This window comes from Schistocerca piceifrons, chromosome 5 (genome assembly GCF_021461385.2).
Source record: "Schistocerca piceifrons isolate TAMUIC-IGC-003096 chromosome 5, iqSchPice1.1, whole genome shotgun sequence".
In the NCBI taxonomy this organism is placed as follows: domain Eukaryota; kingdom Metazoa; phylum Arthropoda; class Insecta; order Orthoptera; family Acrididae; genus Schistocerca; species Schistocerca piceifrons.
Genome location: NC_060142.1, coordinates 159,089,594 through 159,106,386, shown reverse-complemented (window position 1 = coordinate 159,106,386; position 16,793 = coordinate 159,089,594). Strand labels below are relative to the sequence as shown.

The window sequence follows — 16,793 nt, the reverse complement described above, 5'->3', positions numbered from 1 at the left end:
TCAGCTACACTATGTCGGCGATTGCTGCGCGAACAAGTTCTCCACGTACACGTACACCACCATTACTCTGCCACGCAAACATAGGGGTTACACTCGTCTGGTGTGAGACGTTCCCCTGGAGGGGTCCACCAGGGGCCAAACCACACAATAACCCTGGGTTCGGTGTGGGGCGGCGGAGGGGTGAAGTGGACTGCGGTAGTCGTCGTGGCGTTGTGGACCACTGCGGCTGCGGCGGGGACGGAGCCTCTCCGTCGTTTCTAGGTCCCTGGTTAACATACAATACAATACAATACAAGGGTACTACTTTGAAGCTGATGGTGCGGTATAAGATCTAGGTTAGAAGTAACAGTGTAGTGAATATATTTTGGGAATTTTACGATATCACGACATGCATAAGGAACCAGGAATGGAGCCAGCCTTGGGACTGAAGACCACGACAACAATAATGAAGCAATTATCGGCTTTCAAATTATATTTAATTGGTATCAGAGCGATACAGCGTTGTACAGGATACGTGAAACGGTATTTGCACACTGACGAGTAGCTCTGCAGCAGAAGGCAGACGTTACAGGCTGTGGGCGCGATTTGGCCCAGTGTCAGCGCAGCTGGACGTAGCTGTGGTCGTCGAGCAGGCGGTAGACGTCCCGCCGGTAGCCGGGCAGGTCCTCGAGGAAGCGGCGGCTGCTCTCGTCGTGCAGCTTGGCCAGCACGGGCGGCAGCGGCGCGACGCGGCCCACGGCGGCCAGCTCGCGGTAGAAGCGGCCCTGGCGCTCGCCCATCATGTGGAACTGCCGGCCGCACAGCCCGGCCGCCGCGCGCTCCGCCGCCTCCGCCTCCGTGTCGCGCAGCATCTGCTCGCGGCTCGGCAGCTGCCAACCGCCGTCCAGCAGCGACAGGAAGAAGCGCGCCTGCCAACAGACCGCACCACCTCCTGTACCCCTGTACTTACATTATCTGATCGACCTACGTACCTATGTGATGCAGAATTGACCACTAGATGTCACGGGAGGAAGACCTGTTAGTATAAAATGAGACGGATCATTTTGCTGTCAAAAGAGAAGCAGTAAAATCAGAGTGCCTCACTCAAGAGACCTCAGTCACCGGAGTAGCAAATCCATCAGGGACATTTCACGCCTTCTAGATCTATCGACGTCGACTGTTGATGGTAGTGTTGTGGGTATCAGATGCCAAATGTGGTGTATTGACACCAAATGTAGTCGGTTGGGTGCCAGGAGGTGCCGTATTAAAACTTGGCAGAACTGTCCAAATGGTTTATTTGTTTCCACTACAGAGCTCCATTCACCTCGGTCTGCGTCACAGGCCCCGCAATGCTGAGGAAACACCCCGGCGGCCTGTGCAATGCAACACTGTGTCGAGCCAGCCTTGTATGCCAGCTCCAGAGTTCCGATTACATCAAGATGGCTGCGCCAGCAGCCGAACCAGCGGCCACTGCTCCGCTGGGAGCTGTAGGCCTGCCCCGCTGCTGCTTCTTCCTCGGCTGGCGTAGCTGGGAACACGACGGCAACAACCGCCCGCTATCTGGTGTCCGAATTTGCGGCCCTCGCCTCGGAAGTCTCCGTCGTGTGTCGGGAGCCGAGACGAACGCCCACGGTAGCGAGCCGAAGAGTGGCCCGGCCTGGCTGGCTGCGGACCCGCGTCGGCCTCAGAGGTTCGAACCGACGACCCGCCGTGGACTAGGACGCTGTCGCCCCATCTGTTGCTGCGTGTAGCCCAGCGGTGTAATACGCCCTGCCGTCGAGGAGAGCTGCCACACTTGAATGCCCCACGTTGGCCGCAGAGGGTCGAACCAGTGACCCACTGTGGACTGGAATGCTGGTGCCCCATCTGCTCTGTGTGTGGCTGGTGGTGTGACACGCCCTGCCATCCAGGAGAGCTGTCACACTTCAGTGAATCTCGTTAGAAAACAGCATCTATTTATACTTGGTTGTGCTCCTCTGTTTTGCCAAGCGCGCCGGTTCGCGACACGTACGCGTAACACTTAGGTTGGCCAGTGGCCCCCTTCTGCCTGTGACTTGCGCCATGGAAACTGCTGTGTGCGCCCTCTCCGTTAGTTCTAGACCCCTGTGGCCTCTATTTGCCTTCGCAACTGCTGGTACGTGTAACTTACTGCAATCCGGCCTGCACTTGGCTGTAGCTCGTGCTCCGAATATCACACAAAACTAACTTTCCCTATCCTAAACGGTGGTGCCACTACATTAGGAAGATTAGAAAGCCAAAAACAGAAGTACAGTACACAAACAAAAGACAATGCCTCAAGATGGCTGGCGGACAGGACTCTTTACAAATGATTCCGTTCACGATGTTCTGCTCCTAATAATCGACATAGTATCACTTTTCAATGTCAATAAACCTTACCAAAAGCCGTCACTTCAAGATATTTTGCTTTATTTTGAAAGTAACCAGTTTCGGCAATTCATTTTGCCATCTTCAGCCCCATACCCTATTTTCAAATCAAGGAACTTGCCATATAGCGCCATAAAACTAGATATCGTGAATTACAATCATTGAGCAGATACTTCATACGAAGACGTGATAGCAACGATAAGTTCATTGATTTGAAAAAAAAGCGTATGGGGACTAAAGATGGCAAAATGAATTGCCGAAACTCGTTGCTTTCAGAATAAAAGAAAATATCTTAAAGTGTACCGCTGTTGGTAGCTTATTGACGTTGAAGAGTACGTACCAGCCAATGTCCCCTGGCCGTGATGGACCAACAGAGATAGTATCACTTTCGTTAACACATTATAACATTAAAATAACATCGATGGTCAGTGGTAGATCTCATCGTAGAGGCTCTTTGAAATAATGTAAAGATACTACTTCCACATGTTGGTTATTTTCGTAGGAAATGAGTATGCTTATATACTGTATCCATGTGCCATATGTCTTACAAGAATTTTCCATAGAATTAAAATACAATAGTTATAATTGCTCAAGAACAGCGAATTTAGCCATAGAAAATAGTTTTAGAATGCCTGAATGTGGGAAAGTTGTAGAAATGTTTGTTATTTTGGACAGACTACTTTATGTGTCGGAATATGGCGGAAGCAGCGCATGTGGTGAGGGTCCCAGAAACAGGTTGCTTCGGGTCTTTACTGTTGGGGCAGTGCTGGAGTGTGGATGTGACCACTTAACTGGAATAAAGTAATATGTCTTAAAACAGTGAGTTTTTATTTAGGCCAACCAGCTGCATTAAGTGAACAAATATCACGTAACGCTAGTAATCTAAAAGTAACCCCAAAAAGTTTCGTCGTACGTAAAATCTAAGAACGCTACAAATAATTCAATACCTTCTCTTGCTGACAGGCCGAAATTCTGAACCTAGCTTTCAAAAACTCGTTTACGGTTTAGGACTGCAGCACCATTCTCCCTTTCAGTTATCGAACATACGCAAAGACGGCTGACATAGTGTTTAGTGTATCTGGGATTGTAAAACAGTTAAAATCCTTAGACGCCAGGAAGGCATCTGGCCCAGACGATACCCCCGTAAGATTTTATGTTGACTATGCTACAAATATAGCACCATTCTTAACCATAATGTATCAGAGACTGGAAGAAGGCCCAGGTCATAACAATCTACAAAATGGGTAGAAAATCGGATGCACATAATTACCGGCAAATTTCACTGACATCGATTTGTTGTGGAGTCATGGAGCATATTTTGTGTTCAGATATAATGACCTTTCTAGACTCTGAGAAGCTCATCTGCAGAAACCAGCACAGTTTTAGGAAACAGCGGTCATGCGAGACACAGCTGGCCCTCTTTGTGCATGATATACAACAGGCTCTAGATACCGGCTCCCAGGTTGATGCAATATTCCTCGACTTTCGAACGGTGTTCGACGTAGTTCCGCACTGTCGCTTGCTCCAAAAAGTACGCGGTTACGGTCTATCCGATGACATATGCCGTTGGATAGAAAGTTTTCTAACAGACAGAGAGTAGTATGTCATCCTCAATGGGGAGACTTCAACAGTAACAAGCGTAACATCAGGTGTGCCCCAGGGCACGATCGGATTGATGTTATTCACAGCGGCATTAGACTGTTTGCCGATGATGTTGTAGTGTACAGGAAAGTAGTATCATACGAAAGTTGTGAATAAATCAATGAGGATTTGCAGAAAATAAATGCGTGATGTAATGACTGGCAGTTATCTCTCAACATCAGTAAGTGTAACCTACTGCGTATAACAAGGCGAAAATCCACAATAATGTACGAGTATAAAATAAATGCCCAGTCTTTGGAAGCAGTAACATCCGTCAAGTATCTGGGTGTGACTGTTCGAAATGATCTCAAATGGAACGATCATATTACACAAGTAATGGGTAAGGCGAACTGACTGCAGTTTATTGGTAGAATTCTGAAGCGATGCAGTCCTTCGACAAAGGAAATAGCTTACAATACGTTAGTTCGTCCAGTCTTAGAGTATTGTTCGTCTGTATGGGATCCTTGTCAGTTGGGTCTGATTCAAGAGATTGAGAAGGTCCAAAGAAGAGCGGCAAGATTCGTGACTGGTACATTTAGCCATAGCGAGAGCGTTACAAATCTCACAGAAAGTTTGAAGTGGGACACACTTGCAAAGAGACGGCGCGCTAAATGGAAGGGGCTGCTCGCTAAATTCCAATATCCGATCTTCGCCGAGGATGAGGAGCATATATTATTACCACCAACTTTCAAATCGCGCAATGATCACCATTCAAAGATAATGGAAATTGGAGCTCGTACTGAGACGTTCAGACAGTCGTTTTTCCCTCGCGCTCTCCGCGAGTGGAACAGAGGGGGAGACATATGACTTGGCGCGAATAGTGGCCCCCGCCATACACCCCTTGGTGGATAGCGGAGTATATATGTAGATGCAAATATTGGCAAGATGCTAAGCGAAATCGTCCCTCGAGAGAGCCAATAAATTAACAGAATACAACGACGAGATTTTTCGTAGTGAGCAGGGCTGTATGGCACTACAACATGTAAAAGCCATGGAACACTGCTGGTACTGCAATTCGCACTTCGTTAATAGAAGATCTGGTTCAGTACTTAGATTTTCACCCTACCCATACCCAGATCCTATCGTTTTGAGGTCCATTTTCTAGACACAGGGTGGGGTTCGATCCCAGATCAACTCCATTCTATTTACCGATCCCCTACAGAGCAATGCAGACACGCTTTTTATGTATGGCGCTGCAGAATTCGCTGTCCGGATAGCACAAGAAATACACAAGAAAAACTTCGGAATAAGCATCTTCCTGATTGGAAGAAAATGGAAAATACGAGTACACTGTCTGATTAAGTTTCTGGACGCCGTAATCTAATGCGGAATTGGTTACCAGATGTCACGAGAGGCGGTCTCGCCAATATAAAAGGAGTCATGGAGTATTATGTTGTCAGTAGAGAAGCAGTAACAACAGAACTGGTCGGTCACGACAGCTCAGTGACTTTCAACGTGGACTAGTCACTGTATGTCATCTGAGTAACAAACTAATTTGTGACATTTCAGCCTTCGTAAAACCACCGACATCGACTGTCGGTGGTGCGACTGTGAAGTGGACACGCGAAGGAACAGCCACAGGTAATTCAAGACCAGGCACACCTCATGTGCTAATGGACAGGCATCGTCGTCCATTGCAGACGGTGGTTGCAAAAACACCACACGAAATCAGCAGAAGGAATCACTTGTGAGTTTCAAAGAAATACGAACTGCGTTATGTAGGGATGCAGGTTGGTTTTGTACAGGATTCCAGTACACCATATTACTCCCAACTCCTTTGCTTACAAAACCTTATTTCTCTATACAAGGTGGTCCGCTGATCGTGACTGGGCCAAATATCTCACGAAATAAGCGTCAAACGAAAAAACTACAAAGAACGAAACTTGTCTAGCTTGAAGGGGAAACCAGATGGCGCTGCGGTTGGCCCGCTACATGGCGCTGTCATAGGTCAAACGGATATCAACTGCGTTTTTTTAAATAGGAACCCCGATTTTTTATTACATATTCGTGTAGTACGTAAACAAATATGAATGTTTTAGTTGGATCACTTCTTTAGCTTTGTGATAGATGGTGCTGTAATAGTCACAAACATATAGCTCACAATTTTAGACGAACAGTTGGTAACAGGTAGGTTTTTTAAATTAAAATACAGAACGTAGGTACGTTTGAACATTTTATTTCAGTTGTTTCAATGTGATACATGTACCTTTGTGAACTTATCATTTCTGAGAACGCATGCTGTTACAGCGTGATTACCTGTAAATAGCACATTAATGCAGTAAATGCTCAAAATGATGTCCATCAACCTCAATGCATTTGGCATTACGCGTAATGACATTCCTCTCAAAAGCGAGTAGTTCCCCTTCCGTAATGTTCGCACATGCATTGACAATGCGCTGACGCATGTTGTCAGGCGTTCTCGGTGGATCACGTTAGCAAATATCCTTCAACTTTCCCCACAGAAAGAAATCAGGGGACGTCATATCCGGTCAACGTGCGAGCCATGGTATGGTGCTTCGACGACCAATCCACCTGTCATGAAATATGCTATTCAATACCGCCTCAACCACACGCGAGCTATGTGCCGGACATCCATCTTTTTGGAAGTACATCGCCATTCTGTCATGCAGTGAAACATCTTGTAGTAACATTGGTAGAACATTACGTAGGAAATCAGCATACATTGCGCCATTTAGACTGCCATCGATAAATTGGGGGCCAATTATCCTTCCTCCCATAATGCCGCACCATACATTAACCCGCCAAGGTCGCTGATGTTCCACTTGTCGCAGCCATGTTATTCCGTTGCCCAATAATGCATATTATGCCGGTTTCCGTTACCGCTGTTGGTGAATGACGCTTCGTCGCTAAACAGAACGCGTGCAAAAGATCTGTCATCGTCCCTTAATTTCTCTTGTGCCCAGTGGCAGAACTGTACACGACGTTCGAAGTCGTCGCCATGCAATTCCTGGTGCATAAAAATATGGTACGGGTGCAATCGATGTTGATGTAGCATTCTCAACACCGACGTTTTTGAGATTCCAGATTCTCGCGCAGTTTGCCTGCTACTGATGTGCGGATTAGCCGCGACAGCTGCTAAAACACCTACTTGGGCATCATCAATTGTTGCAGGTCGTGGTTGACGTTTCACATGTGGCTGAACACTTCCTGTTTCCTGTTTCCTTAAATAACGTAACTATCCGGCGAACAGTCCGGACACTTGGATGATGTCGTCCAGCATACCGAGCAGCATACATAGTACACGCTCGTTGGGCATTTTGATCGCAATAGCCATATATCAACACGATATCGACCTTTCCCACAACTGGTAAACGGTCCATTTTAACACGGGTAATGTATCACGAAGCAGATACCGACCGCACTGGCAGAATGTTACGTGATACCACGTACTTATACGTTTGTGACTATTGCAGAGACATCTATCACAAAGTGAAAAAAGTGGTCCAACTAAAACATTCATATTTCTTTACGTACTGCACGAACATGTAATAAAAAATGTGGGTTCCTATTTAAAAAGACGCAATTGATATCCGTTTGACCTATGACAGCGCCATCTAGCTGGCCAACAATAGCGCCATCTGGTTTCCCCCTTCAATCTAGACGAGTTTCGTTCTTAGTAGTTTTTTCGTTTGATGCTAATTTCGTGAGATATTTGGCCCGGTCGCTATCAGTGGACCACCCTGTATGATCTCCGCTCACTGCGACAGCCTTATACCTACTTATTGCGAGGGCCTGTGTGCCGGCGTAGCGCCACTCTACTGGTCGACGTCTAAGCCAACGTCTTGCTGCATCAACAATCTCTCCATCAGCCATGCACAGCTTTCTGCGAAGCGCGTCCATCATTCGACCAATGTCGTTGGTCTTTATGGTCTTCTGTTAGGCGGCGAGGAACTCAAATGGCTGTAAGCACTATGGGACTTAACATGTGAGGTCATCAGTCCCCTAGACTTAGAACTAATTAAACCTGACTAACCTAAGGATATCACACACATCCATGCCCGAACCTGCAACCGTAGCGGTCGCTCGGTTCCAGACACAGCGCGTAGAACCGCTCTGCCACACTAGCCGGCTTACAATTGTGAAGTTGGAACTTAAACTGGCCTTGTCTATATTAAGAAGCACGGATTCTTTTTGCGCGTCCCTTGCGACAGTTACCAGTACCATACAGGACCTTCACACCATGTCTAATTTCCGATGTTGTAGGGATGTGGCGTACATTGATTACTATGGGTTATACTTTTAAACGCTGAAGTCCGTAAGTAAAGGATTTTTAACATCATAATGACATTGTGAGAATTGAACCGTGGCCGGACAACGTAGAAACGTGTGATGGAAGTAGACCAGAAAAAGTACGTCACCCACTTAAAAGAGTACACTGATCCTTTTGAAATGCTACAGTTGGTGTAGACTTGGTACCGCGTGGTCAGTTATCCTCCGCCGATGGCAGTGAAGTGGCGTGTGTATGTGAGAGACGATGCTGTGGTCTTTCCGACCATGGACTTTGCTACCAGCGATGTCAACGTGATGTTCCTAATCGCAGATATTTCAGCCCTCAGTTTTCCGATCGCCAAAGGAGTCGCGAAAGAGGGGAGCCTCTGGTCGGATATGTCACTGAGCAAAACTGTTTGGTTCCGAGTTCGAGTCTTGCTCCGGCACACAGTTTCAATGTGCCAGGAAGTTTCATATCAGCGCACACTCCGCTGCAGAGTGAAAATTTCATTCTGGAAACATCCCCCAGGCTGTGGCAAAGCCATGTCTCCGCAATATCCTTTTCTCCAGGAGTGCTAGTTCTGTAAGGTTCGCAGGAGAGCTTCTGTGAAGTTTGGACGGTAGGTGACGAGGTACTGACGGAATTAAGACTGTGAAGACGGGTCGTGGGTCGTGCTTAGGAAGCTCAGATGGTAGAGCACACAGTTTTAATCCGCTAGGAAGTGTCAAAACTGTTTGGTGTTACTCGTGCCTGTTCCGACCGTTTTTTAATGACATCCCTTCACTTTTTATCAAGGCTTAGGACTCCCCATGCACGTACTACATACACTTGTGTAAATGTCCTTTTCATTTTTATTAATTTTTATTCTGATTAATAAAACCAATGACGTTCATATTCTTGATTGTCACAAATAGGTAGATAGATTGTGGAGAAGTAAACCCTTATCCGTATGTCTATTGTGACGAGCGAGTTATTGATTTTTCTTAATTGCTCGGCCAAAATCAGAACAGCAGAGCCTGACACATACTGTGAACAGGACGAAATAAGAGATTGCGTAATAATACTATGTAAAATTAAAAGTTTAAATATTGTTATAGAACTTGGTTAGATGTAAACTAAGCCGATGTCAATGATTTCAAGTCTCAGCACAATCCGATAGTTAATTTGTTCAAAAATGCAGTTTGTACCAAAATTTTAGAGGTGTGTAGTATTAAGCTTATAAATTTGTACTTTTGGAATTAGTTTCAGTTGGTTATAAAAATATTCATAGAGGTTTTCCTAAAGCGATCTCTTTTACTTTTTGAATCGCTCAACTTTTTCAAAATCTTAAAAGCACTGAACCAATTTCCACTGTGATATTGTAGTTCAATAAAGCTATACAAATTTAGCAACAGTTCAGAAGAAACTATCTATTCTCGGTTCCGTTTGAAAAATTCTAGAGGTTAAAGTTTAAAAGTTATCGGTCTGAGAATTTTACACAATACAATCAGAGTATTGATTTACTTACAGAAAAATTGGGATTGTTGTAGGTCTTCAACTAACAACGATATAGACAATTTTGTGTAAAAAAGGATGCACGATAAGTGCTTCTGCTGACGCTGGAACAAACTTTAGAGCGAGTAGCTCCACATCATCCACTCCGCGAATACATAAAGACCGAGATGTCTACACTTGGCAAGTTATTCGATCGTCGTTACTCATACGGAAATATGTTACGTTCAGCTGCGGAATATGTCGTGATACCGTGCCCGTTTGTTTAAGCCTCGAATGGCGTTAATGACGACTGACATGATAGTTTTCTTCGATCGAATACGATATCGCTTACGTGTTATGAAACAGCGTAAATGTGAACTTGTGTATTGTATTGGGGGCTCAGAAACAATGGAGAGGCTTCGTCCCGCCCTAGCCCTTAGTGGTTCACAACTCCACAACAGGCCACAGCAGTCCACAGTTCACCCACCCTACTGTCGCCCCACACCGAACCCAGGGTTATTGTGCAGTTTGGCCCCCAGTGTACCCCCCCCCCCCCCCAACCCCAACCCCAACCCCGGGAACTTCTCCTACCAAACGAGTGTAACCCCAAATGTTTACGTTTACGTGGTAGAGTAATAATGGTGCGCGCGTACGTGGAGACAATGTTTGCCAGTAATCGCCGACATAGTGTAACTGAGGCGGAATAAGGGGAATCAACCAGCATTCGCCGAGGGAGATAGAAAACTGCCTGAAAAACCATCCACAGGTCGGCCAGCACACCGGACCTCGACACTAATCCACTGAGCGGATTCGTGCCGGAGACCGGCATGCCTTCCCGCTCGCGAAGCAACACGTTAGACAGCGCGGCTAGCCGGGCGGGCAAAGTAAACATACTTAGATTAATAATTTAACGGGAAAGTGTGTGTTTCGTTTCCGATTATCTGTTTCGTGTGCTGGCCGCTACATAATAGGAAACCGCGTGGAAAGTGTCTGCTGAAGTGTTAAGAGTAATGGATATAAGCTACAAATAATTGACCACCTTCATAATAAAACTGCAGATATACAGTTACCTTCAGTAAATACACAACCCACAGCAGAAAAGAAAATATTTGCATGCATTCCTTTCCTAGGCAGAATCTCATATCAAGTTGCAATTTTTTTCCGAAAGACAGGAGATAAAACAAGTTTCCATACCAATAACATTGCCCAACACCATATAATACACAGCATCAAAGCCACCCGCCTAGGCCTCAAAAAGTCAGGAATTTATAAAATTGTTTGTGACAACCGATTCAGCTTTTTATCTCGGCCAGATCGGCATACGCTTTAACGTTAGAATCCACGAAGATATGGACGCATTGAGAATAAAAAAACTGAGTAAATTTGCAATCGCCACTCACATGTATCAACATGGGCACTTTGTTTATAACATTAAAGACAACTTATAGATACTAAATACCACGAACAAAGTAAGAAAATGGTCCTCCTGGAAGAAGTGGAAAATATCTTCAACCCTCATTTTAGCCCAACGCATTCTAAATGAGCAAGTATAGCTATGTAATAAACAATTTCTACATAAGTTCCTTGAAATGTTCATAGAAATTAAACATAAAACGTACCCCTAACAGACAGAAATTCAAACAAGAATTTCTCATTGGAAAAGAATAACACTTGCACCACATAATCTCATAACAACTACAATAGCATAAAACAAGGAGACCTAAATACAAACAATAAATAGCTACTCTGAATACCCCAATAACAAAATTCCTTTTTTTTAACGCCTATTAAGAATAATCATAAGTATAGTTTTCATATATTTATGTTTGAAAATATTTGTGTAAGACGCCGATATGAAATTAATTAAATCCAAACTCTAAAATTGAGAAATTACGCTGACCTTCTCTCACACTCTAACTTTTTAGTTTCGTGTTGCTTTCAGTTAACTTAAACTTTAGCTATCATCACAATTTCTGTACATAAGATAGATATGTGAGTCTATGCATAAATTACAATATGCACTCTGGTTGTTATAATGTTTCGTTGAAATTCTGCTACCAGTTGATTAACAAATGCCCTGAACATTACTTATTCTAGAGTCTTCAAATAATAAGTTCATTAAGTTCATTCTTCGAGTAAAAGCTTTTTCTTTTTTTAACATGTTGCGCCTTCAACATATTTTCTTTACTTAGTTCAGATCTTTGCCCAATAAGAAAACAATGATGTCTCAGTTTAGTGGATGCTCTTTGCGTTGTAAATAAAAACACAGAGTGTAAAGCACTTGTGCGAAGCCCAGACTGGCGTGACAAATGTTCTGAAGTGTATTTTACGTGCCACTGCGATGTGTATAAAATGTGTGTGCTATTCACAATACAACTCGTACATTGCCCTGGAAGTGTACTGGGAGCGTGGCAAGACGAAACACCGTCTACCGGAACATATGTAAGTGTTTACTACTGTATCACCTTATATCGAAATAAATGTAAGCATAATAGCTTTTTTATCATCGAAACAACGTAAAAGTGGCACTATATATTCAAATATTCTTGTGCAGTGCTGGAGCTGACGACATACTGCTGTTGACAACACTCATGTAACTGGGAACATTAGTCCTCTGAAGATGGGCATGGAGGCCCGAAACCGTTTGTAGGTGTAAAATGAAAGCACTGTAAAATCGTTTGTAGCTGGTTGCTTTATTCACTAACATCACTTTTACTATTTTTTCCACTAATCTTAACTCTTGATTCGTTACACGGTTGCCTCAAGAAACCAATCAAACGAGTTACTCTTAAATTTGACATCACGCCTTCTGAATAGTCTTTCTTTCACAAATTCGTAGTATTTTTGGTACATCTATGGAGTCCCTGAGAAGCCTGAGAATGTTCAGATGTTTCTGGTACCTAAGGTAGTGATGCTGCACGCTAAGGTCTGTAGTGAAGTCGACGTGCTAACTCATCCCTAAGATGTCCAGTTGGGTTCACGTCGGGTCTCCGGGTAGGCCAGTTCATTTCAGGAATGTTATTGTCTAGAAACAATTATCTCACAGATTTTGGTTGATGACGGAATGTATCGTCAAGTTGATACAAACAGTTGCCTTGTCTCAACTGTTCGTAGCACGCAATGCTGTAAGATGTGATCATATAACCGGCCGCTGTGACCGAGCGGTTCTAGGCGCTTCAGTCCGGAACCGCGCTGCTGCTACGGTCGCAGATTCGAATCCTACCTCGGGCATGGATGTGTGTGATGTCCTTAGGTTAGTTAGGTTCAAGTAGTTCTAAGTCTAGGGGACTGATGACATCAGATGTCAAGTCCCATAGTGGTTAGAGCCATTTGCACCACTTTTTGTGTTCATATACTTACGCACTTTTTTATTTAGTAAACGCAATAAGAGAACCACAACCTAACCACGAAAAACATCTCCAAACCTTGACACCACCTACTCCGTGCTTCACTGTTGGCGCTACACGAGAAGAGGTAACGCTTTCCGGGCATTCTCCAAACGCAAACCCTCCCATCAGATTGCTATAGGGTATAGCCTGATTCATCACTCCAAAACATACGTTCCTCGTCATTCGTTGTCGAGTGGTGTCGCTCTTTACATCATCTCAACCGTTGCTTAACACTGACCACAAAAATGTGTAGCTCATGAGGAGCTGTACTCCATTCTTTTTCATTCTCCACGCACAGTCGTTGAGCTAGTCGGGCTGCTGGTAGCTCTTTGGGACTCACGATTGATTTCTTTCGTTGAGTTCATGCGATTTTCTACAACCAACTTCCGTAATGCACGCCATTTCCAGTATGTCGGTATACGAGATCAGCCTGGTGTTGGTTTAACTACGGTTGTTCCTTCGCGTTTCCACTTCACAATCGCACCCCCAACAGTCGACTTGGCAGCTTAAAAAGGGTTGAAATGTCCCTGATGAATCTGTTGGTCAGGTGACATCCAATGACTAGTCCACGTTGGCAGTCAGTGAGCTGTCCTGACCGAACCTTTCTAGAGTTACTGTTTCTCTGCTAACAACTCACTACTCCCCGACATCTTTTATACAGGTGGCTCTGCCTCTAGTCCATCTAGTGAGCAATTTCGCACGAGATAGGGGTGTCCTGATACTTTTGATCAGATAGTATACTCGTATTTACCATTCTCTTCTGATTAGGACGACGCCTCTTCCGAAGCTTTTCTTCTGTATTTGTTCTGCTATCCGGGCAGTGGATTATGCAGCACCATACATAATATAAGTGTCTGCATTGCTTTATCGTGGGTCAGTAAATCGAAGCGAATAAATCTGGGATCGAACCTCACACATGTCTGTAAAATGGGCCTCAAAAGGATAAGATGGGGTTATGGGTAGGATGAATACCTAAGTACTAAATCAGGTATTATATTAGCGATCTGGAATTTGCAATGCGAACAGTGTTCCATGGCTTTTGCATGTGTTAACCACACTGTGATAGCTGGTCGGGATGGCCGAGCGGTTCTAGGCGCTACAGTCTGGAACAGCGCTACCGCTACGGTCGCAGGTTCGAATCCTGCCTCAGGCATGGATGTACGTGATGTCCTTAGGTTAGTTAGGATTAAGTAGTTCTAAGTTCTAGGGGACTGATGACCTCAGAAGTTAAGTCCCATAGTGCTCAGAGCCATTTGAACCACAATGTGATACCATTTGTAAGAGGCCCGCTTGCTAACAATCGTGAAGCATTTTCCTTTATCTGTGTACTGTATTACCGTTCTTGGCTTTCTAACCTTTCTTGCGTTATTTATTTTGTTACAGTGCGCGAAAGAAAGGGCGGCTTTGCAAGTCATTTAGTATCTTAATTAACGCTTACATTGCGTTATGGGAGGAGAAGGGGGGGTGGGGGGCTAACCAGCAAAGGAGGCATTGTCATGCTCGGGATATGGTTCTGTAGACGGACAATACATGGCACGATTCTTGTTATTCTTACAGTTATTTCTGATGACGACGACATTTTGTAGCATGAGAACGGTTTATTTCTCTATAATCGACAGTGCATAATGTGTTTCTGACAAAGAAGGTAGAAAGTACAGGGTATTTCAAAAGTGATGCAATGGGTGACACGTTGTAGGAAAGAACATTTCAATATATCATGACGGATAGTTGAAAAGTTGAAATTATCACTTCGAGAAAATAGTAACGTAGTTAATTTTTTGTTTGTTTGCGGTTATATGTCTGCAGTCCTGGTACACAACCAAGTTACCGCGCCATAGTACTGCAGCACGCCGTTAGAGTACGGTGACCAAACGTCCCGAAAAAACGGGATTGTCCCGGTTTTCGTCCCTGTGTTCCGGTGTCCCGAAAATTTGTTTCGGGACGCTCAAAAGTCCCGGAATTCAGTTTTTAAATACGTTTCGTGAAACTTTCTCAAATTTTTGGCATTTCGCTATATTAAAGGAAATACAACACAAAAATTAATATATTTTAGCTTATTTGTCTAAAACCTCCGTTGACCCATACTAGTAATCACAGTATCAGTATTGATACACTCAGGCAATAATTTACTTTGAGCGGTACTTTGGCCAACAAGTAGTAAGTTGTATTATTGTAAAAGACCTATGAAACCGTCCGATTGTCGCGCCACTTACTCACATACTCATTGTCAGAACAGTGTAGTAGTTGATGTTTTGCCAGGCAAACTGCAATAGTTTTTTCTCATATTAGTGGTATTATTACTGCAGTACTGTGAAACGCAATGCCGAAACGTACCTGCAAGTTCAGTGACTGTTATTCCAAGGAATGGAATTTAATTAAGAAAGGTCGTTTTGATTACGAAGCAGCGTGTTTCGTATGTAACTGTTTTATTAGTATAAGTCATGGTGGACGTTCCGACATAGTTGATCACATCAGGTCAAAGAAACACATTAACAGATACAGTGCACCAAGCTGCAGTAAAACTCTACAAAATTATTTTGTGAAACATCAGTCAAGTGAAGAGACGAAAGTTCGAGCAGCCGAGCTTACACTAGCCTACCACACGGTAAAACATGACCAAACTTATAGATCTAGTGATTGTACTAATAAGCTTAACAGCATTATGTTTGATGATTCTTCCATTGCAAAAAAGTTTCGTTCAGCAAGAACTAAAGTGTCAGCCTTTATGAAAGGAATTATTGCTCCCCAGAGTGTAAAGGAAAGCCTTGAATACATCAAAAGTCTTCTTTCTACGGGATATCCACTGATGCCAGCAATCATAAGGCCACTAAATTATTTCCGTTTGCTGTTCACTTTTTTGATATTAATCAGGGAATTCAGACCAAACTTTTGAAGATGAGTTCCCTACCTAATGAAACATCTGACGAAATTTCAAGATTTTGTATGAATACTATCGAAATGTTTGATCTTGAGAAAAATAAATGTGTGGCATTTTGTGGAGGCAACACCGGCACAAACTTTGGTGGTTTAAAAAGACAAGGCAAATGCAACGTATTTGCCAAATTAAAGGCAACATTGCATGAAAACATTGAAGGCATAGGGTGCCCTGCACATGCTTTACACAATAGCGTGCAGACATCTGCTGACAGTTTAAGCTGTGATGTTGAAACTACCGTCACGAAGGTATACTCACACTTTTACATATATACTGTTAGAACAGAGAGGCTTAAGGAGTTCTGTGATTATGTGGGAACTGAATATATGAATGTAATGTGTCACTCGAAAACTCGCTGGTTATCACTGTTTCCAGCAGTTGAAAGAGTAATCGGCCTGTTTGAACCATTAAAAGATTTTTTCCTAAATGAAGACAAAGCCCCCAAAATATTGGTTCTGTTTTTCAGTAGCCGATTAAGTGAAGCCTACTTATGGTTCATTCACAGTCAGCTTAACACTTTGCAGCGTGGGATAAAAGAAATTGAGGGAAGCACGAAAAGTGTAATAGAGGTAAATAATGTTTTGAAAAGTACTCTGGAAACTGTTACTAAGAGGAGAGAACAGCAGTTCATTTCTTTTAATGTTAAATCTGTCCTTAAAAGAGCAGAAGCATCAGAAGCAGTGAAAGGAGTTTTAGAGAAGAAGTTAACAAGTTTTATGACACTTGTGTAGAATATCTCAGCAAGTGGAGCGCCTCATAT

The 16,793-nt window shown here is 43.8% G+C and overlaps 1 protein-coding gene across 2 annotated transcripts in view; it reads right to left on the bottom strand.

The window, feature by feature from the left end:
- Positions 1-454: 454 nt before the first annotated feature.
- LOC124798678 (flavin-containing monooxygenase FMO GS-OX5) overlaps positions 455-16,793 on the bottom strand; it is a 147,951-nt gene continuing 131,612 nt past the window's right edge. For both annotated transcript variants that reach the window (XM_047262179.1, XM_047262178.1), the window contains exon 7: positions 455-908. In XM_047262179.1, coding sequence (XP_047118135.1) covers positions 597-908 — 312 coding nt within the window. In that variant the 3' untranslated portion in view covers positions 455-596. The remainder of the gene's footprint in view (positions 909-16,793) is intronic.